Below are 24,177 nucleotides of genomic sequence, written 5' to 3'. Positions count from 1 at the left end.
GGACTGCATATCCCATTACCGCAAATCATTAAAAAACAAAGAAAGACACACTTGTCATTCTTCACCCCACCTACAATCCACCCATTTCTCCTCCTCATTCTTACCTACCTGCTTTCCAATAGCCACAGATTTCCAACCCAATAGGCAGCTTTAACTGTGACCATGTTTATTACCCTGTTTATTAGGCCTGATTCTCAGAAGTATGAGCACTCACAGCTCTAGTTGAAGTCAATGGAACCTACAGGGTCATCTGCAACTCTGAAAACAAAGCCCTGTGTGTTCCAATGACTCACATGTGGTTACTGTGGCTTCCATTGCTGGGCGGTGGAAGGGGAGGCAGAAAGAGAAGGAAGGAGGGAGGGAGCATGTAAACGAAGTAAGGTGTTTGGCTGCTTATGGTGGCTTGAGATACACAGCCTGTAATTTTTAGCAAACCTTTTGTGAGGGGATGATTTGTGTTAACTATTGTTCTAAACGTGGTGGGTGTTGATGGAAATCACAGGAAATCTGCAAGGGGCATGCTATTCATGGCTGGCATTAAGGCTGTCCTAGTGCTTGTTGCTCTCCCAGAGTCCATGTCCATACCTTGATGACCTGCCCTACCAGCTCACCAGAGCCCCAATCCAAAACCTACTGGATGCAGGGCCGTGTGTAGTCTGCACTAGTGGAGTAGGAACCAAGAAACCTAGGTTTGATTACCAGCTCTGCCATAAACCTAATACATGACTGTGGGCAAACCTCTTTAACTCTCTGTGCTGTTGCTGTTTCTCCATCTGTCCTGTGTAAATGTTAAGCTCTTCAGGCAACGACTACTCAGTTGTGGCCACTCAGCACGCTGCAATTCAAACAACAGCTGTTAAGTGGGAAAGAAACTCACAACATTTGAGCATGAACATAACTGATAGATGTGAGCAGTTGTGTTAACGTGTCTTGCTGAGAACTACTCTGTTAATTCTGAATTATTCTGTTCATGGGCCAAATCCTCTGCCGGTATAAATCAGGAAAATACCATGAAACTCAATGGAACAATGCTGATTCATATCAGTTGAGAATCTGGGCCTTTAACTTTTAAATAAAGTTTAAAAATGTGTGTGTGTGTGTGTGTGTGTGTGTGTGTGTGTGTGTGTGTGTGAGAGAGAGAGAGAGAGAGAGAGAGAGAGAGAGAGAGAGAGAACAGTAGTGTTTCAAAGAAATTTGAAGGGAAAAGGTGATATTTCAAAAAGAGATATCAGAAAGAAGATTAAGTGCTTCTTCTGCAAAGTTAGTAAATACCTCGGTAAACAAATTTAATAGAAAACCAACTTCTGCTATGAAGTGCTACTGTGCCAAAAGTAGACACTAGACAATCATGAAAATGTAGAACAGAAGGATTTTAGTCCTGCTTTAACTGTAAATCTCAGTGCAACCTTAATTATGGCATCATAATGTAAATCATACATAGAACCACAGGCCTGTTTATTACAGTTTCCTTCCCAAAAAGGCCCTAATTTTGTCGTTTGTACAGGGCAATACTAAGCACATAAACATGAATGAAATGGGTGAATGAAAAAGTTACAAAATACATTTAAAATACATATGGTTAGAAAATAAGTCACCCAGACAAAGACAATTGCGGGGAACGCTGATTCAATGAGCAGCTCCTAAAATTTGACCCACCTTTAAAGCTCATTCCAAGGTCCATCTGATTCTTTTTCAAAATCCAAAACCCAGTGGATGTAAACACCACTCATCAGCAACATGGCTGTGGACCTGTCTTACCAAACCAGTGCCCAGCTCTGGACTCAGGCCAAGTGTGCAGCTGCAATGCAGATTCCATTCTTCCGAAGTGCTGGGTTAGATTGTGCAGCTAATAAATGGACACGCCTGCTTTTCTCTGAGTTCTGGAAATTGCAGAACTCTTATATATTTCCCTCAACTGCATACCCACAAGGACAGAACAGAGCAGCACTGCAGGGCATAGGAGCCCATGATAAGTACACTTTGCATCACATTGACATGCACTCTGGACCTGCCAGTGTTGCTTGTATCCCTTTGAAATGACAGCTAAAGTGGTTAGGACTAGCAGACTTTCCAGTGGATTAATGCAGAGTTTTGCACTAAGGAAACTATGGTTCAGCATTATAAGCATTTTGACAGTTCCTACCAGTAACCAGCAGACAAATGAGCCTGAACAGCCAGTATAATAAACCAATATATAGCCCTGATGGAGTGAAAGGGAGAATAAAATTTGCTCTTTAAAGTGGGCCAGAAACTCTGTAGCTAATATCAAATGCAGCTTCTGCTCCCCTGGGAAACAAGTCACTTGACCTTTTGGGGAGCTATGTCGCTGACTACACAAAAGCAATCTCATTATGGATTTTGTAAATAATTAAAAAGACAGATCTTTTGACCTTTCTGCCCTACCCCCCTGGGCAGCCCACATGACACTATAACAGGGATCAGCAGAATCTGTGGTACAGTGTTAGAGAAGGACCCATTGTAAGTACAAGGGGCAAAATGTATCCCTGGTGCAAGCCCACTGAAATCAGTAGGAAGGAAAATGGCTCCATTGCGCCTTTTATCCATGGAGGAAGGAGAACGGGGAAAATGCGGTGCGGGCGATGTAAGAAAACACCTGTGTTCTTTCGTTGGTTTTCAAAGGCACACACCGAACATCCCCACAGCTGGTATCCACAGGAGTTTACAACAGAACAATGTTCTTAGAGGTTATAGTTGTACAATAGTGGATTTTTTAAAAAAAATAAATAAAACAATGGGGCTGATCCAAAGCTCACTGAAGTCAGCAGAAAGATGCCCAATTACTTCAGTGGACCAAGTGTAACATGCCAGTTTAAAGACTGCGTGTGACTATTGTGCTGATTTAGCAGTGTCATTACTGTAAGAACATAAGAACGGCCATAATGGGTCAGACCAAAGGTCCATCTAGACCAGTATTCTGTCTGCCAACAGTGTCCAATGCCAGATGTCCTGGAGGGGGAGTGAACAGAATAGGGAATCATCACGTGATCCCTCTCATCCATTCCCAGCTTCTGTCAAACAGAACCCCATCTGGAAAGCAGCAAAGCAAGCCTATGTGCTCTGCGTATGAATCAAGGTGCAGTCAGGCCATTGCATCAAGCAAAGCCTACTTTGTCTCATGTAATGGGGGTGAAATACCTGCAGCCAACAGCAGCTCTTAAGAATTTATTCCACATTTTGACTGAGCAGAGGGGAAAATAAGACTCCAGTTTGCAATGGGACATTGTTTGTTTGTACAAGAATAAGTCAATTAAAAGTAATTGATGACTCTTCTGATAGACTGGATATTTGCACTGTGAGCTTGCCACATGTTAAAGCTGTGGTACTCTCCCCTCTCCACCACGTACATACGGCCACGATAGTTGGGTTCCTCGTACAGCACCCATCTAAAAGAAAGAGCGAATGGATTACTTTGGGAAAGCAATGATACAGTACAGTAGTAAAAACCATCTTTAGTACCTTTGTCAAATGTCACCCTGGAAGTTAAGGAGCACTGCTTTGCTAAGCGCACAAGACTTTTACCTCTGGGTCAAATCCCAGACACTGTATTTGTCCAGTTTCAATCTGGACACAGAATGGAAACTTCTCTCCTCGATGGACTTAGCCTCCTTGATACAGCTGGCTCCTTCTTTTCTACTTCCAGGCTCTCTTTTGACTATTCCACAGCTATCCTTGACCACTCCACCATACGATTTGTTATTTGTGTAACAACAGCATCTAGAGGTCCCAACTGAGATCAGAATCCCTCCTGCGAAGTGCTGTAAGCACACACTACAAGATGAGGTTCTTTCAAAAACGGGGTGCTTTTTTGAAAGATCCTGTAAACCTCAAAAAATGAAAAAGCACCGTTTTCGAAAGAACCACGTCTAGACTGCAGTTTCAATTTCGAAATAGCACTTTTTCAAAAGAGTGCCATGATGTGATTATGCAAATGAAGCACGGTATATTTAAATATTTGCACTTTCAAAGTGCTTCATTTACATCCCTCTGCCAACAGACGGATGTAGTCTAGATGTAGCCACACTTTGCCCGGGGGCCTGCCAAGGCTGTGGGCACCCTGACTCTAGCAATTTATGTCAGTATAATTAAGTTACTCCAGGATGTGGAAAATGCACCCCCCCCGAGCGACGCAGTCACACTAACTTAACCTCCAAGTGCAGATGGTGCTGTAGACTGGAGGGCTTCTCCTGTCAACATTGCTGCCTTCTCTTGAGGAGGCGGAGTGCCTATGGTGTGGGAAGAGCTTCCCCATGGGCATAGCTAGGGTCTTCACTGAAGTGCTATAGCAGTGCAGCTGCCTTCGAAGTGTGGGCAAACCCTAAGGAGCTGGACTCACATGCATTCTTTGTCACCCATCCAGCCATTCAGGGGTCAGTGACTCATAATCAGCTATCTGTGTTGTTGACTGAAAAGAACAACCTTTGGTCACAGTTCAGATTGCCAGCTACGTGCATGATCAACTACACAACTTTCACCCTCTTGTCCCAGGATCGCCCCGATGAAATTCTTTCTAGTCCCCCGATAAGAAAGGTGTCTCAAATGCAGTGTGGGGAGGCTGGGACTCATCTGTTTTGGTGGCTCCAGCATGCCACGTGCCAATGCATGACTGACACAATGTGACAGGCCATGCTACCGAATCACCCTCACACTGCTGTGACCTCGTCTCCTGAGACTCCATACCTGGCAAGATAGCCCCCTGCATTACTCACTGGGGGCAATACTCCTGCTCATTTGCTGGCTTGGGGGAAGCTTCAGGGTGCAGAATTTCTGTTAAAGATTGTTGCTTGGCCCTTAATAAGCTCTCCCCCAGCTGTGCCGCCGTGTTCAGGATCAGAAGCCAGGAATAGGCTCTCTGAATATTGGATACAAATGATTTTATTGGTTCTTAAATACTAGGCATAAAAATATGAATGTAGCATATAACTGAGAGTGGGATTCTTTGGGGATTGTCCCATTCCACCCCTTATCTCAGCCTTGAAGGCCCCAAGTCAAGACAAGTTGTCCCCCCAGTAGAGGTGGGTTCTAGACAAAGTTCTAGTCCCTGTATCAGGTCAGTCTCTCCTTCCAGCTGCAAAGAGCTCTGGACACAGCTCTGGGCCATGATGCTAGGCAAGCCTGCCCTTCCAGCCAAGAAGAGCTCTGTACCCAACTCTCCGATCCTACCAGCATCACCCTGAGGGTGCAAGATGCAGAGAACAACATGAGGGCTGACGTTAACCATCTTGCATGAACATGCTGTTTCCAGAGCATCTTCCAGCCAAGTTCAGATAAGAAAGTTGACAGATTTTACTGTGTGTGCAACAGCAGCTCACAGCAGATTCTGCCTCTCCACTGCCCTTCTGCATTTAGCTGACAGCCCCCAAACTCAATCCTGTACAGCACTACTCCGTGAACAGGCTGGACTTTTGTTATAATATGGTATATACTATAATATATAGCAATTTTCTTCCCGAGCTCTCAAAGTTCTTTATAATGGAGGGTTAGTCACATTATCCCCATTTTACAGATGGTGAAAATGAGGTACATATGTAAAGTGGCCCCACAGCAGTCAAAGGTAGAGCCAGGAAGAGAATGCAGATCTCCTGAACTCCTAATCTAGTGCCCTATCCACTAGGCAAAGCTGTCTCCAATAACAGGCTACTGGGGGGATGTAGAGCTCTATGCACCCCAGAGACCTTTTGATGATGCATCCTACTTGTGGCTTTTGGAAGATTCCTTTACTAATTTCCCAAGCACAATGTCCACTGAGTACAGCAATCTTCACTTCCTGTCCTAAATTCTTATCCGGAGTTGCTGAATAGCTATCACATTCGGTCACAGAGGTGGCATGGCCCAGCCTCCCCCACCCTCTATCAAACCCTCCCATTCTTCATGCCTTGATGCCGCAGGACCCCTGCCCCTTATACCTCCTGCTCCCTATCCCATCACTGCCCCCTGGGATTCCCCACCTCCTATCCAACCCCTCCTGCCCCCCGCCTCCTGTTCAATGTCCCTGCTTCCCCACCCCCTGACCATCCCTTTGGGACCCCGTGTGCCCTATTCAACTCTCTCTGCTCCTCTACCCTTGACTGCCCCCTGGGAACCCTCCCCTGCTCCCTGCCCAATGACTGCACCATCTAGAGCACTGGGGCTGGTGGCATTTCAACTGTGTCATCCAGCTGGAATTCCACCCATGTCATGCCGCCCAGAGCATCAGAGCTGGCAGCCAGCACTGTGACCGTGACGCCCAGGCACTGGGAGAGCTGAGGCAGTGGGGGAGAGAGGGCAGAAGGGAAGGGGATGGAGACTAGCCGTCCCTGCTTGCCACGGTACCCAGGAGTTGGGTTGTCTCTGAGTTGGACTGAAGGGTCCAATGGACCAGATGTGGCCTGCGGGCCATACTTTGCCTCCCCCTCTGGTGTACAGAGTGATTCCTATTGTATGTGTAAATGAGTACACTGGACATAATTTCAATGACAAGTCTGTCCATCTAATGGTAGCGTTTGGTGTGAGCACAGCATCTATCTGTTGTACCTTTGGTCCATTATAAGGTCTTCTAAGTACAACTTCAATATAAATAGCTAATAGTAAGGCATAATTGAATATGAAATCTGCTGACAAGATTTTGCTTTCATAGCTATTTCTAAGATAGTACTGTCTAGCAGAAAATGTTAGTTTTGGGGTGAAATCCGGCCATTAAAGGTGAATACTTTTTGGAGCCTGCTAACCTGGTATTTTGCTTTCGATAGGTGTGTTGTGTTCTATGTGCACTATGTTGCACACCGTTTCTCTTTCAGTATCACAAATGGCATAATCTGATGTGACATGTGTCTTGTTACTTTGTGAGGTCCAGTGATTGCGAGAGATTGTTTGTTTGGCAAGAACAGCATTCAAGAGCTGGAGGCTTTTGTTAAAAAAATAGGAATGTTGTCCAAAAGGAATTTGTGAAAACTGCGATCACAGTCTTGCAATTAATAATCAAGAATAATTGAGAAGATTTTGTTTAAATTCATATAACCATCACATATCATTATATCATAGACATTACTAAAACTGTAGTGGTGACTATGCTGAAGTATTTGAATTGGTTTTTTTTAATTGTGATACTTCCTGTACTGAGACTAGAAAGCATTTCAAATATCACAGTGAAGTCAAATAAAGGGATCAAATAAATGTGGGGTTTTTTCAACAACAGAGATCACTGTGTGCTGTGTTAATCAAATAGATTTGCATTGAGACTCAGTTTATTCAAACAGTGCTCAAACCGTCTGGTTAAGAAGCTACAGGGCTTTGTTTTGATTACAGTTTCAGTCTTTAGTATTCTTTTAACCTAACCTAGAGTTGTCAACTGTTCGGTCTTTGACTGGAATGTCCAGTTGAAAAGGGACCCTGGCAGCCCTGGTCAGCACAGCTGACTAAAAGTCCGGTTGGCCACAGAAGGACAGGCAGGGCCATGCCCAGTAGCTCTGTGCAGTTCCCTGGAAGCAGTGAAAGATTCCTCTGGCTCCTAGGTGGAGGTGCAGCTGGGGGACAGCTTTGAGCACTGCCCCGCCCACTGGTACCACCCTCTAGCACTGGTTGTGCAGCTCCCATTGGCCGGGAATGGTGTGGTGGATGCCAATGGGAGCTATGGAGCTAGCGCTCAGGGTGGTACCTGCGGGGGAGGGCAGCATGCAGAGCCGCCCCTCAGCCTGGTGCCAGAGGGACATGAAGCCACTTCCTGGGAGTTTTGCAGACTTCCTCCATCCCCAGTAGAGCTGGGACCACCTGAGGTTTGTGCCCTGCCTGGAGCTCATACATGGGCCCCCTCCAACACTCCAACCTCCTAGCCCCAGTCCCGAGCTCTGTCTTGCACTCCGAAACCTCAGCCCTCACCCAGAGCCTCTTCTTAGACCTCCAACCCTTCACCTCTAGTCCCTCCCCAGAGCCCACACTCCCAGCTGGAGCCTTCACCCCTTTCTGAGCCCCAAATCCCTGCCACAGTCCAGATTCCCCTTCTGAACCTCTCATTTCTAGCCCCAGCCAAGAGCCCACACCCCTAGCAGAGAACCCCTTCTGTACCACAACCCCTCTGCCAACAGAGGGACGGAGTGTGAACAGCCCCTGGTGATTTTTGTTTTGTCAACTTTTGGGTGTCGCCATAAGTTTCATCAACAAAACTTGGTGGAGTAGCTGTGGCCTAAGGGTTTGACAAGTCCTAGATAAAGTTCCATTTTCCCAACTTCCAATCCATACTGTAGAGATAGGCTGTGTCTAGACTGGCCAGTTTTTCCGGAAAATCAGCCGCTTTTCCAGAAAAACTTGCCAGCTGTCTACACTGGCCGCTTGAATTTCCGCAAAAGCACTGACTTCCTACTGTAATAAATCAGTGCTTCCTGCGGAAATACTATGCTGCTCCCGTTTGGGCAAAAGTCCTTTTGCGCAAAAGGGCCAGTGTAGACAGCTCGGATTTGTTTTCCGCAAAAAAGCCCCGATCGTGAAAATGGCGATAGGGGCTTTTTTGCAGAAAAGAGCGTCTAGATTGGCACGGATGCTTTTCCGCAAAAAGTGCTTTTGCGGAAAAGCGTCTGTGCCAATCTAGATGCTCTTTTCCGAAAATGCTTTTAATGGATTTTCTGTTAAAAGCATTTGCAGAAAATCATGCCAGTCTAGACGTAGCTATACTGTGTAAGTGACAGATCCTATTACCCCTGGAAGCAGTGCTTTGTAGGATGACACACAGTCTTTCTACCTACTGATTTTACATTGTCACTCATCACCACAGGATCCAAGCACTTTCCACATAAAATCAATAGCAGTGACCACAACTTGGTGGACTTTGGCATTGTTCGCACTTTTTCAGGGTAAAATCTGTGCTTGGACAGGGTTTTTGATATTTTGTAAGTTGTTGCTAATAATGGTATCACCTGATAACAGTGACCATTTACCCACATCCACAGCAGGTCTCGGGGCCAGGTATGTGGAGGGGCTGGCTCTGCACCCCTTGGAAGTGGTAGAGCAGGGATATCCATCCCTCAGCGCTGCCAGGACCACAGGGCATGCCCCTACCTCCCCAGTTCTCAGAGCCACGCAAAGTGGCGGAACAGTGCTCTGGCAGCAATTCAAAGGGGCTGGTGCTCCGGCCGTTTCCATTGCTGCAGTAGCAACAGAGGTGGCCAGGAGCTCCTATGAATCACCTGGTCCTAGGGTAACTGCCCCCTTTGCCCCTCCCTGTGGGCAGGCCTGTGCACACCACCATTCAGTGTGCCTCAGTTTAATTAAACAGACTCCTCTTTGGCACACAGCATTGGAATTTTACAGTATTGGAGTGTTGTGGAATTTCACCTGCTAATCTGCTTTGAAAAAAAGAAAACCAACCACCCAGTGTGCCCAGCAGTGATGGATTGAGCACACGGGCCGACAGGACCCATGCTTAGGGCCTTGCCAATTTGGGGGCCCTACAGGAGCACCGGAATTCTGGCCCTTTCAGCCTGCTCCTCATTTTCCTCCAACACCCTGTCCCTGGACAGGAGGGAAGGTGGAGTTTGTGGTAGTGTGAGCGAGCCAATTCCCCTGCACATGCAGAGCTGCCTGAACCACCCACATGGCACAGAGCTCCCGAGGGCACCTCTTTCCCCCATGTGAAGTGGAGTTGGCCTGAGGGCTTCCCACGCCACCATGTGTCAGGGCTGGCCCTAACTCCTCTCCCCTCTTCCCCATGGATCTGACCTGAGTCCCTTGCCCAAGCCCTCAGGGCAGGGCTGGCCCGAGCTCTGCCACTTGCCTCTGTTCCCCTGAACCCCTTTTTGCCAAAACTGGGCATTCGTCCTGTTGGTTCTGGTCACCAGTCTGTAAGAGCAAAAGGACAAAGGCCCTGGTTTGCCAAAACCAATCAGAACATCTGAGGCCAAAATGGGATGTACGGTCACCATGTGCCGGGATCCCCATACTGCTGTGGTTGTGCCCCCCTTCCCAATCTGGTCTGCGCCTCCCAGGAGTTGAGGCCAGGACCAGGGCAGATGTGGGGGCCGGGAGTGTTGCTGAAGCTGGGAGCAGGGTCAGAGCTGCAAGAGCCGAGCCATAGCTAGGGCTGGGGGCAGGGCAGCTGCGTCCCCAGACAGTCCTTTCTACCCCCTCCAGGGAGCCATGTCCCACACTTTGAGGACCACTGCCCTAGGCTGTGGTAAGAGCCACCTAGGGAGCCCAGGCAACTGTGGGGAGCTCTAGATCCTCCACCTGCCTTGGGCAGGGGCCAGGCTACCCTAGAGCAGCCCCCAGCACATCGCTACACCCAGAGCAGGTGGAGGGTCCAGGGCTCCCCATAGTGACCCAGGCTCCCTTGGCTTCCCTCCAGCTAACCAGGGAGAGGGGTCTTTGGGGAAAGGAGAGGAGCAGGGGGCAGAGCCCCAGGGCAGGAGGGTAAATTGGGGGGGGGGGATATATGTTCTTCATTCCCAGGGCCCAATAAATCTCAATCTGCCTCTGATTTTTAGCTGTGGGTAATTCAGTAATCCAAGTAGTCCCTTTCAACCCAAATCACATGAGGGTCACGAGGCACCTTTGCTCCAAATGCTTTCAATAAGAGCGTCCCCTTTTTTTCACCGATCACCCTCAGAGAAGATGCTCTCTTGGCATGGAGGGATCATGTATAATCACAGACGCAGCTGTGCCTTGCACAAGTCAAACACTTCCTGGCACTGAGAGAATTCTGCAGCTTTCTGCTTCTCCTCCTCCTTCCCCCCTGCACACACACTTCCAACGAAATGTGTTTGTTTGTAAAAGGAAATGTGCTACAATGAAAACAGAAAAGTAACCGCTGATGTAACAAAAACAACAAATGTGTTCCTGATAAAAGGAGATCATTTTTTTTCCCAGAAAACGTTAATTCCCCTGAAACAGTGACAGAAGGCAAACTCTTCACAACCCTCACTCTGCAAAAGGTTTCAAGGGTGTCTGAAAATAGAGGGGAGACAGATACAGGGCTGATCATACTTGACACTGCTGCAATGAAGGACCCCAAAGCGACAGTGACTGTAGTACAGAGAAGTCTGATTATCATCCCCATTTTAAACACAGGGAAAATGAAGTTCAGAGAGATTATGGACAAAACTGTCCAACTGTAGTGACAGAGGTAGGAAACCTATATTCACCCGGGAGTGAACTGAGCACGGATTTTGTCAAAATGCTAGTGAAGTTGATGAGAGTTGTGGCAGCTGAGTGCCTCTGAAAATCGGGCTTCATTAGGTACCAAACTTTCAGCGCTCCACTTTGAAAACATTCACCTGGGTGACTGGTCTGAGATCAAGCTCAGAACCCAGTTTTCATGATTTCAGCCCTGTGCCACAAGATCACCCTTCCTCTGACGAGGCAGGGCAGCAATCGCAGGTACCCACGGTTTGGGTCTGTAGAGGCCATTCACCTTGCCCCACAAGGAGAGTCTTGACTCTTGGATAGTCAGCACTGAATAAGTAGCTCTGCACTGTACCAACACTGCCCTATGAGCAGTGGCCTCAACCAAAAGTAGGGCCACAAAATGTCAGAAGGGAAGATCAATCTAAGCTCCCTCCTCTGGTCTAGCTATCAGAAAGGGGTGAGAGGCTGGCATTGAGCTCCTCCCTCTCCCTCTAGTCCCAGTGCTAGACAGGGAGACAGGGATGCTCAAGAGATGATCAATTTAGGTGGAGAGTTCCTAGGAGCTGCCTGCTTTGCTTGTTCTTATGTCCTGCTCCAAGTCCATGCCTCTGTCTAAATGGTGGTAAGAACTCGTGATTTACAGTCCTCCAGGCTGGCCAGTTCGGGTGTGTGGAAACAGAGCCTTGACCTGTTCCCTCTTCTGGTCTGTCTGCTCTTGGGCTGGAATCAGACTGAGTGGACTCCCCCAGTTTTCCCCCATATTCACCCCAGTGAAAATGTTTCCCTACATTCTGGTATCTCATTGCTAGAGATGGACCCAACCTGATACGCTGGATCTGAGCACGTGCGCACCTGCACCCGCCCCTCTTCACAATTTGTGCCATCAACATTTAAATTCCGATTCAAATGCTGTAGCTGTGGCCCCTCTCTAGGTACCATAAGGCATGCTGGGAGTCCCACAGGATTTCTAGCAAAGAGTGGGCAAGCTGGAACCATATTCATAAGGAACCTCCTCCCCTGACTACCTAAAATTAGACACTGACATGGTGTCTAGAAGGCTAAACCCACCCGCCCAGCAAGCCACCATGTCCCATTCAAACTTGGCGATGCATTGATTGGTTCCATCACTTTTTGGTACCAGTCACAAGGGAAAGGAACAACTCACTTCCCAGGACCCTGTATTCTTCTAGCAGCAGGAGCAGAGCAGAAAGTCATTTCATGGGCTGACTCCTCTTGGGCAGAAGAGAAGTTTCTATTTGCTCCTCTGCTCCTTAGCAAGGTGCTCACCTGTCTGGGCAGAGTGCTATTTCCACGCAGCTTTGGTAAAGGCAGGGCCTTTGCCTCCTTCACTCATTGGCTACGTCTAGACTGGCATGATTTTCCGCAAATGCTTTTAACGGAAAAGCTTTTCTGTTAAAAGCATTTGCAGAAAAGAGCATCTAGATTGGCACGGATGCTTTTGTGCAAAAGCGTCCGTGGCCAATCTAGACGCGCTTTTGTGCAAAAAAGCCCCGATCGCCATTTTCGCGATCGGGGCTTTTTTGCGCAAAACAAATCCGAGCTGTCTACACTGGCCCTTTTGCGCAAAAGGAGCAGCATAGTATTTCCACAAGAAGCACTGATTTCTTACATGAGATCGTCAGTGTTCTTGCGGAAATTCAAGCGGCCAGTGTAGACAGCTGGCAAGTTTTTCCACAAAAGCAGTTGCTTTTGCGGAAAAACTTGCCAGTCTAGACACAGCCATTGGGTTTCATGCCAATCCATGATATTTTGGTTCTGTTTAGTGAGAGTTGTGTTCTGAAGGGTGTCAGACTAACACACCTGGGGGATGGACATCCTCTCCCTCGCCACAGAACAGGTACAGAGCAAAGCAGCTCTTCCCCCGCAATGACCCACTGGCCTGGCTCTACCCTGATTTGGAGGACCACCTCTAAGAGGAAGAGGGTGGTCTAGTCTCCTTTCCAGCTCACTTCTTGGCCTTTTTCTTGAGGCTGGCCCAAAGGACTCCAGTTGGAGCCAGCTATGTGTAGCCAGACACAAAAACCCCATCTTGTTTTTCCACGAGCCCCATCTTGTTTCCCCCCCCCCCCCCCCCCCCCCCCCCCCCGAGAGCAAGAGAAAGGCAGTCAGCCTTTGATGCCCTGGGAACACAGGTTTGCTGCCTGTCCCTGACTGTACCATAAACAGAAACCAGACAGTAAATGGGCTAGCTGACGACCTGGGGCCTCCCGTCGCCCTGATGGCTAGTACCAGTAATTGACACGCCTGCACTGTCCCAGGAGAGGAATCTTCGCCCATCACATACCAGAGGTGCCCATTGTCTGCATTTTCCCAGGTGTAAATTATGCTTTGCACCCTTCGTGGGAAACTTGGCATTCAAAGCCATTTTTCCTCAATGGCCACTTGAGCCCAGGAAGAAGCCTACATGACCCAAGGGGTATAAAAGAGGTTCAGCAGCCCACCCTATTTGAGCTCCAATCATCTATACCTGCTGGCAGGTATTGATTGTCTCCCGAGGTCTGTAGGACGCCCAACCTCGCCCTACTTCTTCCCGAGGGATTGAGAGAAAGACGCTGGCCACGCCAAGTCTGGAACGCAGGGGTGAGAATATATACCTGCTATGTGTCTATTTTGCATGCATTTAATAAAAGCTCAGAAAACCAAAAGGGTTTCATGGTACCTGTAAGTAACTTATTAGTGTAATTTCTGTCCTGTCCTTTGTAGTGTCTGTGTTATCTGTAACACAGTAGTAGCATTTAACAGCTAAGTTTACCCTGTAACAATAAAATAGTAACTGTTTAAGCTTTAACCTGACTCCTTCAGTTGCTGTAACAGAACCAAGCACAATTTAAAAGAACTTCAGCCGGTCATAAGGGACTCACTGCCCTGACCGTCGGCTGACAGAATTGGCGTAGTCGGCAGGATTGTGCTACTGGTTCACATACAGCAACATGAAGCCTGTCATGATAGACATGGATTTAGTGGTATAGAGAAAGGGTTTGCCCAGGAAGGTTGGGGCAACCCAAAAAAAAAAATTGGATAGAGAAATGTTAGAAGAGGATTGGGGAAATCCTGAGGAGTTGTGGGTGCAGTTCTGTAAGTATAGAACTGCCTGCAAGCTAAAGAATGGGACAAAGCCTGAGTCTGTGGAAAGGAGCCACTTTCCATTTAGCAAGGAAAACAGGATCAGGCCCAGACAAGCAGGCAGAAATGAAAAACAGGATCAGGCCCAGACAAGCAGGCAGGTAACAGATAAGATTGAAAGCCTTGTGGTAGAACTAAGAAAAAGGCAGTAAGTACTGGAAATCTAAATCCTTAAACATACTTACAAGAGTAATATCTGAAACAAGGCCAGTTTTTATTTTAGAGATAAGAAAGTGTTTTTAAAAAAAAAAACACAGAGAATTTAAATTCTGCAGAGAATGGAGAGAATTGAGCAGTTGTGCAAATGCTAAAATGGTATAGATAGAAAATTGTGGTTTCTTTACAGTCATTCTGAAGGAAAAATGGGCCCTTTTTCCAAAGGAATGTCTGTAAATAACCCAGGCAAATTTGACTCAAATCTGAACATTTGATTAGAGAAACTGCTAAAAGAACTCTAAAGGGAGGGGGTTCTATTGGAACTGAACTACCCCAATGAATAAAAAGGGAATGTAATTGTTGTATAGCTATGTAGAAATAGTGTAAGAAAGGTTCAGAGAGAATGTATGTGTATCTGTGTGTAGATATATATATATATATATATATATAGTGTAAATAATATGAAGTTTTCAAGGTCCAGTAATCTTGTTTGTAGGTTTAAAACAAAGTGGTTTGTTAAGACCATTGTAGTCCAAGTTGTTTAATGAAGGAACAGGAAAACTGTAAGCATAAAGAAAGAGTTACACTATATGCAAAGTTGAATGTGGCTAAGTAGTGTTGTAAACAAAGATTGCACATTTTCCTGTAAACTATAGAATGAGTAAAAACTGCAAACAGACTAAAATGCTGTGAAAGCTCCAGGAGCCACACCAGTTGTGATTTCCTTTGTGGTGCAAATGCCCTAGCTGGCAGCACAAAGAAGCTTTGCAGGTAATAGCTAAGTTTGATTAGCAAACTACCTAATATCAGAAAGTTCAAATTGTAGCCCTCCAGAAAGAAAGAAAGAAATAGGAGGTTGGGTATACTAGGAAAAGTTTAAATGTAAGCAGTCTTTTAAGAAGGCAAAGAGAAGACTGAGACAATTGGCATTTGTAAAAGATGTTACCCCTTTTGAACAAAATCTTGCAAAGGTTTGGGCATAGCCCTTGGTCTGATCAAGTGTTAATTGCTATCCATAGAATTTCAGACCTACAAAACAAATTGGCTAACTACTTGTGAATATGTAAACCCTCAACTCCAATGAAGAGGGAAACAGCTGCAGCTTAACTTCTATGGAAACCCTGTAATGAGGTGTTCTTCAAAATTGTCTGAATATAAGAATACAAATATGAAACTGCAAAAATGTAAAAGCCTCTGCTGCAGAAGTGGAGAGGTAGAAATGCATGTCCCTCAGTACCCAAACAGAGCTGGATTCCCTTAAGGATGGGTGCTGAGAGTTAAGCAACTCTCAGATGTATTTATTTTTTTCCTTCCCTCAGGAATATGCTTAAGAAAAGGACAAGGAGGTATGAGGCTTAGTGAACAAGCTCACCCTCCTTACCAAATTAATAGTAGACAAACATGTGTCATTGTAAAAAGTCATTTAGCAGGAATTAGGATGGACCAAAAGAAGGGGAAGGCAAAAAGTTTGGAGCCCTATATGGACATAGTTGAAGGAATAAGGAAAGTAGAGCAGACATTGGAAAGTTACTAGGAATGAGACATTTTCTTTAAAAGGACAAAGCAAGTGATTTGAGGGAATGTGAAGATAAAAGGTGGACTCCATGGGAGTGTGGAAGGAATTAAGTGATGGTTGTCATAAAAATGACACCTTGTTTCTTTGCAGCCTCTTCCTTAAGCACTGTGCAAATCATGTAGGCAAAGAAACAATCAAATGTAAACATTTTGTCTATGGACCCCTTTGTTAAATCTGCAAAGGAAAATTAAGGATTCTACTGAAACTTAATTGGTTAACTGCATAAAGAATGAGCTCTATATATTGTAACTCTATTTTGTGGGTTTCAAATGAACTAGTTTTATTTTGTTTTGGATAATGTCCTCTTGCTTAAAATTGCAAACAAACAAGGCACAAATTGGTTAGTGCTTCTGTTGGGCATTTAACTCTTAAGGACATTTAACTTTCTAGAAACCAAATTATTAGTTTAGAAATTCAAGCTTTGAAACTTAACTGTCTCTTTCAAGGCTGAGTTGATAACACTTTTGGCTTGCTTTTAAATTCAACATTATATGTAAATACAGGCTGCCTGGTTATTTCAAAGGAAAGTGGACAGGGAAGGCTGTTGCTGTTTCAGCAGACACATCCACTGCACCCCTGTCCACAAACATAGAAGGAACAGCTCAGCTTGCAGAGCTGGCAGCAATCAATTAGCTTGTGAGGCAGGGGCCAGTACCATCTACACTAACTCCTATGCTATATGGGCTGGAGCCACCCAGTGGATAACTAACTGGGAAATAATAGGAAAGCCTGTTTGGAGATTGGAATATTGGAAATGGATATACCAGCATGCAACTCCACATGCCTTAAGCATAAGTCATGTGTCCAAAAAAAATAATAATAAAAAAATAATAATAATAATAATACTCTAGCTGCACAGCTAAATAACCTAGCAAATGCAGCAGTACAAATTTTTGCTGCCCAGGTGGATTGGGAACGCCTGTACATTTGGCTACATAAAACCTTGGGACACACAGAGAGCTGGTGCGGCAGGCACATGCCAGGGGGTGGCCTATCACCCACAAACAAGCCAGAAATCTGGTACAAGCTTGCACCCTATGTGCTGAACTCAGAAAACATATAACAGAAAGGCAATGATTTGCCAGGCTAAAAGATGGAAAAATACTATGGGCAACCTGGCAAGTAAATTATATTGGTACACTACCCACCAGTAAGCAAGGGTGGAAGTATGTTTTAACTGGAATGGAAATTGTTTCAGGAATTGGTTTTTGCTTACCCAACCCGATGGACAACAGGGTTGTCTACGATCATGGGACTAAACCACTTAATAGCCCTTGTCCCAACACCCCAATTTGGGGACACAAACCCATGTACTGCACTCCTATAAGGGAAAAGGAGTCTGGACAACTGCAGATGCTGGGCTAACACCAATAACCATCACTGAGGCTTGGATTGTATCCAAGACCGGCAAACCTTATGTTTTATTACAGGAAACTGAGGCAATAGCCCTAAACAGTGCTCCAGTGGGATGGATCCCTCCCAATGCTGGTGTGGATCCGGGAAACCACCATGAACTTTTTGTATATATATATCGCTTGCTGTTGTAGCGCTTGCAACCACTGTTGTTAGTTACAGACTATTGAAATGAGACATGGTACTCCAACTCGCCATGGTCTTCTTCCTCATCCCAACTGCTACTGCTGTACCAGAACACCTTACTTGACTCCTCTACTGGACTGGGAATCGAGTTTGTCCCTGTCAGCCCAAATGACTGGTGAAACAAAGTGACATCTTCCGATGGGGACCGGTATGGTTCGATGACAGCGACTACCGCAATCCTCTAAATAACTCTGGGGGGAGGTCAAGGGGTGAGGCAAGGGAAGTGGCAACAAACGGTATGGGATAAGACATGCTGTAACTAAAAATGTAAAGCCTCATGGCTAGATTGTCTAGCCCAAAACCTAGGACTTTCGTTAACTCCCTTCCTTCACTCTATTGTAAATACTATATTAACCATTTTACTTGTTGTAATTGCTTGCTGCATGCTTCTATGTATTGTTAGGCATTTTGTGTACACTGCTACCTCCTCTGCACAAATCTGGTATATGGCATTGGGAAGCGATCCTAATCAATCCCTTGATCCAAATTATCTGATCAGACCCTGCTGATAGGGCGATTTTAGCTTCCTCCAAGGAGGGCAAAGGGTGCTGGCATCACCGCCATCTTGCGTTCTGGGACATAGTGAGGCGTGTCAAGGGGGTGGAATGTAGCCAGACACAAAAACCCCATCTTGTTTTTCCACGAGCCCCATCTTGTTTCCCCCCCCCCCCCCCCCCTCCCCCAGAGAGCAAGAGAAAGGCAGTCAGCCTTTGATGCCCTGGGAACACAGGTTTGCTGCCTGTCCCTGACTGTACCATAAACAGAAACCAGACAGTAAATGGGCTAGCTGACGACCTGGGGCCTCCCGTCGCCCTGATGGCTAGTACCAGTAATTGACACGCCTGCACTGTCCCAGGAGAGGAATCTTCGCCCATCACATACCAGAGGTGCCCATTGTCTGCATTTTCCCAGGTGTAAATTATGCTTTGCACCCTTCGTGGGAAACTTGGCATTCAAAGCCATTTTTCCTTAATGGCCACTTGAGCCCAGGAAGAAGCCTACATGACCCAAGGGGTATAAAAGAGGTTCAGCAGCCCACCCTATTTGAGCTCCAATCATCTATACCTGCTGGCAGGTATTGATTGTCTCCCGAGGTCTGTGGGACGCCCAACCTCGCCCTACTTCTTCCCGAGGGATTGAGAGAAAGACGCTGGCCACGCCAAGTCTGGAACGCAGGGGTGAGAATATATACCTGCTATGTGTCTATTTTGCATGCATTTAATAAAAGCTCAGAAAACCAAAAGGGTTTCATGGTACCTGTAAGTAACTTATTAGTGTAATTTCTGTCCTGTCCTTTGTAGTGTCTGTGTTATCTGTAACACAGTAGTAGCATTTAACAGCTAAGTTTACCCTGTAACAATAAAATAGTAACTGTTTAAGCTTTAACCTGACTCCTTCAGTTGCTGTAACAGAACCAAGCACAATTTAAAAGAACTTCAGCCGGTCATAAGGGACTCACTGCCCTGACCGTCGGCTGACACTATGGCTTTGACTTTGTGAGGCAGACACCTGACTACCAGGTACTGGACTGAGGCCGCCCAACAACCAGCACATGTAAACATTGCTAACCTGGGCAGGATTCAAACCAGCAACCTCAGGGTCAAAAGGCTCCATATCCCAGTAGCAAGCCCCTAAAGTGACTAATCCTCCCAGTCTGGGTGTGCTTATTCAACATGCTCAGCTCTCTTGCGAAGTCATATAATAGCAAGCCAGACAACCATTTATTGCTCTCAATCCACTACATTTTAATCGGTGGTTCCCACTGTCTGTCAAAGAAAAAAAAATGTTTTCAAGATAAGGACTTGGATGACTCTTAAACCCTACCAGAAAGAACATCACTTCTTATCTGAAGCATTAGAAGCCTCTTGTTGATGTCAAGATTAGCATAAAAAATAATGGGTTTAGCAGGTGTCTTTAGGCCTCATCCACTTCCCATTGACAACAATAAAAGTTGGACCAGGTGCACAGTATATATAATCCCCCTCCCTTTTCACAGGACACTTCCAAGGGCTCTGTTTCCTTTGATCTTACACACAGTTCAGTACAAGGCTGGCTTATGGAGAGCCAGCTTCATTGTGTTTCAAGACAGAATGATCTAGCAGTTGCTTCCTTTTATGGCCTTGGGTTACTTACGCTCCATCTCCGTACACTTTGATGGCATTGACACAGTTCTTGTTCCAGCCCTGCCCTTGTAGGAAAGAGCAATCTTCAGTGAACTCCATGCAGTGACCACTAAAATGGCTCCCATCAAATATTTCTATTCTGTAATGCGCTCCATGCTGGGAACAAAGGGATTTGTGTAAACTCAAAAGAAAATGCATCACATTGTTTCCCCTTATTGTAAAAGACAAACAAAGCAAGAAGAATACCTCATTATGGAAACATGAGGAGAAGGGACAATAACACTGCATGCCCATAAACACATGTCCACAATAAATACAAATATCCACCCAAACAAACAGTTCTCTCACAAAGAGTTCTTTCACAAAAATGCACACACAAACTCCTCCCCAAAATATACCTCTACAATACTGACATATCTGCATAACCTGCATTCACATACAAACTTATTGCTCACATTGTCCTTACTACATATACCTCTAAGTCTCTTCTCCACCTAACAAATACTTAAACACTGTTCACAAAGACACATACCACACAACAATACTATAAACACAACCATTTCCAGCTCCATACACTTAAAAAAACCCAAAATTGCCACACAGACACAAAACATTAGACATTTGCATGAGCAAAAGTAGTGCAAAAAATTAAATAAGAAATCCAAAACATACAGTGGTATTAGATTATTTCCCCAGCTTGTACTTTTCTTCAGTTCCGAACATATCTGTGGTTATTTACACAAGATGTTGTTCCTTTCTTTAAAAATAAAATATAAACCTTCCCAGAGCCCTAGCTATACAAGCCTTCAGGGGTGAGTTGAGGTAAATGCCTGTGGGGGAATTTTGCTGTCGTTTCCATTGGTATGTGTGATGGAGTTAGTCTAAAGGATTTTATAAGCAGAATTCAGAGAATACCTAATATATTTTTCATATAAATTGCATTATTCATGAAAAAGCTACATTGTAGTGCCAAAAATCCCATAGCATTCTCCAGCAGTGGAATCTTAGATACCATTCCTGACCAAACATATTTCAGTGTAACCATTGCCTGAATTGTTGAAATATTTTAAAACTCACTCGTATAAGAGCAATGGAGCACAGGCTTGAGGGAAAGAAAAGCAGTCCTGGCCCACAGAGGTTCAGTCATGGATTTGGAAACAAGGTTCTGTGTGGCACCCTTGACACAAGCTCATATTCCCCCTCTCTGATTTTGTATTAAACATTGGGAACCTCCCCCTGCACAATACACTGATAACGGCCACGAGGGGCACTGCACGGGGCATGCCTTAGGAATCTTGTTGAAATGTGAATATAAAGACAATCTTTTCCCTTACTGAATGAAAAGCCAGGTTCCAACAACAGAGTCCACTACCCCACACATCTACTTTTACCTCCCCTCAGGCCAGGCTAACAGAATTATACATCTCATCCTGGCTGATGTGAGGTCACTCACCCAGCAAAGTTAGTAAATGAGTGACTGATTTCAGGGTATGCCAACTAAGAATTAAAAAGCTATAATCACTAATGAGAGGTGTCAGGGGTGAATCAGTGGTACACCAAGCATAGGGCTACAACCAATCTTTGACCTGTACCACACACAGCCTTGAATGGGGTGACACCAGACACCAGTCATTCTTATCGTGTGGTGTTTCAGTGCCTCCTGGCCCCAACCCACACATCCTTGGCAGTCTTCTAACAGACCCTCACACCACATACAGCACCATGGGACAGACAGAAGTATTGGCCTGATACGTCTCCCACTGATATCTTCTCATGGTAGTTTAAATGCAAGAGAAGGTCCTCTTTGGCAGCTTGGCTCATTGGCTGACAAATCCTTATGAGCTAATGAGACACCGGACATTTAATGAATAACAAGGCCCTCCAGAGGACTTAGTCCAAAGAGGCTCCTGTTGATGTACAACCTCATTTTAGTTTGCTGGATACTGATCAATCATCTTTCAGGACTTCCAGAATGAGCTGCTTGCATAGGAATAATGTCCGGATTCCTAAATTTGAGAGGATGGTCTACTCTAAATAAAGTCTAGGAAAGCATGTGCATATTCTGGGTAGTTTTAATCCATTATTTTATGCACACACACACACACACACTGGATTTAGTGGCTATATTAACCTGTAAGTGACCATACCCAGTAAGTAATTTTCTTTAACCATTCTCCTATCAGAAGCAGGCGAAGTCAAGATCAAATGAAAATATCAGATCAGGTTCAGTCCTCCCCACTCCAAATCCTCTCAAACTTTCTCCTCTGTTTTTGTTTATTTACTTTTTTTGGTGATCTGAGCCATATTTAATATTAGTTAGGGGAGCTCAGACTTTGAAACACAGAAGATAATATGGGTGACTTTTCCAGGAGGCTGAGGGCTGTCCTGCAGCAGCATTCTCCTCTCTGATTTGCCCAGCAGATTGTGACTCCAAAGGCCTGTCTTCTCCATATACACAGATTGCTAGTGGGTGTCAGTAGGAGCTTCGCACACACAGGGAGAGCAGAATATCAGAGTGGACCCTTGCTTTGTACACAGAACCTTGCTATTCATTTGCATGTAAATATAATATTTCATAATATCTGACATTGCATATAAATGCATGTGATGCTGTAGGAGCATGGCCCTCACATATAAAAACCACAGCAAGCTTGTACCCCCATTAAAACTGCTGAGTTGGGAGACAGAATACAGATTTCCCCCTTGTCCTGAAAACATGGGAAATTATGAACAGAATGCATAGGCCATAGAGTATCTTAACAAAGTGTCTAGTTTCCCCAGCATGCTGTTTACTATCTAACTGTATATTGTTTCTATAAAGCTCGTTTTCTTGGATGCCAACTAACATGGAAGATAAAAGCACAAATTCATCCTTCTCAACCACAGGTTCCGGCTACAAAAATAAACTTTTTAGAACCAACTCAAAAGTTGGCACTAACCATTCCGACAGGCTTGCAGGAGCCCAGGTGATCATTATGACCATTCCAACGGTAGAAGTTAGGGTATTCCCCATGCTCCAGAATGTATTGCTGTCCTCGGAAGTCAGGGTGCTCAAAACAGATCCAAGCTCCACTGTGTACACAGATAGAGTTCACTCGGTTCATGAAACCTCTGTCCTGGAAGTTATCACAGTTCCCATAGACCTCCAGCTTCCTGCCTGTGAAGTATTTGCCCTCATAGAATGTGATCTGAAATGAGGAGGGAGAGGATGTTGTATTATGGTGCATGCCAACACAGACTGCCTGCATGAAGCATGCATTGTTATTCTGAGCAGATGGGATTCTCCGGCCGACATAGTGGTTCTACGTCCAACCACAGGAAAACTAAATTGTCACTAGAACGCTTGTTTTAATGGGTATTGTAACACTGCTCAAGTTTACAACACAGCATGTGGCTTTTATGCCAGCTCTCTCTTGTTCTTTTGTAAATATACATTTTAGAACAGGAAGCACAACTATCAAAATATACCACATTCTAGTTGCTCTTTCCCCCTCCTTAACAACTTTGCTTCCATTTCTCCACTTTCATTGTTAACAGTATCATCACATGTTCTCTTTCTGCCTCATCCTAACCTAGGAAAATTCCTACTCTCTCAGCCTAGCAAGAACTCTGGCTCTTTGGTCTGAACTGAGGACCAAACAGTTGGTTTTTTACTTACTTTTCCCGAACACTGAGACATTTTCTGCTGGATGCAAGCCAAAGCCTAAGCAGAAGCCAAACCAAAAATGTGATCAACAGAAATGTTGGATACCCCACTATATACCAGTGAGGAGAGACGAGGGTGGTATCGCGAGACCTGCTTAACAATACGGCAGGAATAGGAGGCTTTAAAAATTCATGCTTAGTAGGCAGAACTTCCACTATCAGGCCCTGCTGAGTCCAGAGTTTTGATTTAGTGCATATAATTTAACAAAAGATGTGTTTGGCAGGGATTTGACCGATTAGTGTTGCACATTTAAAGTTCCTTTTCGAGGACTTTGTTTTTAGAACCAGCAATAAGGAAATCAGAAAAAGGTGGCTACTCTGAAGCAGGGATTCTTTTATTTGCATTTTTTTTATCTTCTTTTTAAATGGGCCATTGTTTTTCAGTTAATTCCCATCTGTGGGGGCTGGAAAGCCAAAAGTGAGCGTCCTTGGCAGGTTCCTTAACAATAATGATTTTTATTTCATTCATCAAAGGAACTGCTTCTCATCCATCCTCAAAACCTTTTTAGACAGCCCGAAAGACAAACACCTCACCCTCTCTGGTGCACAGAGTCTATGCTTAAAAACTCACAAAATTATTCATTATTTGTCTTTTTTTGTTAATGTTCTGGTAGCTCAACTCTGATGCACCTAAACACCAAGATATACATAAATAATTTGGGATTCAAATGCTTCCCAAGAATTTTAAGCAAAGGCATGAACAGATTTCACAAATACCAGTAAATATGGCTCCCTTGGCATAAAGCTTCACGTTTTATAATCACA

General features: G+C 45.1%; 1 protein-coding gene across 1 annotated transcript; it reads right to left on the bottom strand.

Moving 5' to 3' along the window:
- Positions 1-1,157: 1,157 nt before the first annotated feature.
- Positions 1,158-23,483, bottom strand: CRYGN (crystallin gamma N). Its single transcript, XM_006115163.3, has 4 exons — positions 23,366-23,483; positions 22,647-22,895; positions 19,718-19,863; positions 1,158-3,404 (listed from the first exon to the last, which is right to left on the bottom strand). Exons 1-4 carry the CDS (start codon positions 23,384-23,386, stop codon positions 3,269-3,271), a joined length of 552 nt encoding a protein of 183 aa, XP_006115225.1. The 5' UTR covers positions 23,387-23,483; the 3' UTR covers positions 1,158-3,268.
- Between the last annotated feature and the right edge of the window lie 694 nt (positions 23,484-24,177).

The sequence above is a fragment of the Pelodiscus sinensis genome, chromosome 2, assembly GCF_049634645.1.
Source record: "Pelodiscus sinensis isolate JC-2024 chromosome 2, ASM4963464v1, whole genome shotgun sequence".
NCBI lineage: Eukaryota > Metazoa > Chordata > Testudines > Trionychidae > Pelodiscus > Pelodiscus sinensis.
Note: the sequence above shows the minus strand (reverse complement) of the source record. Positions and strands in the feature narration are given on the sequence as shown.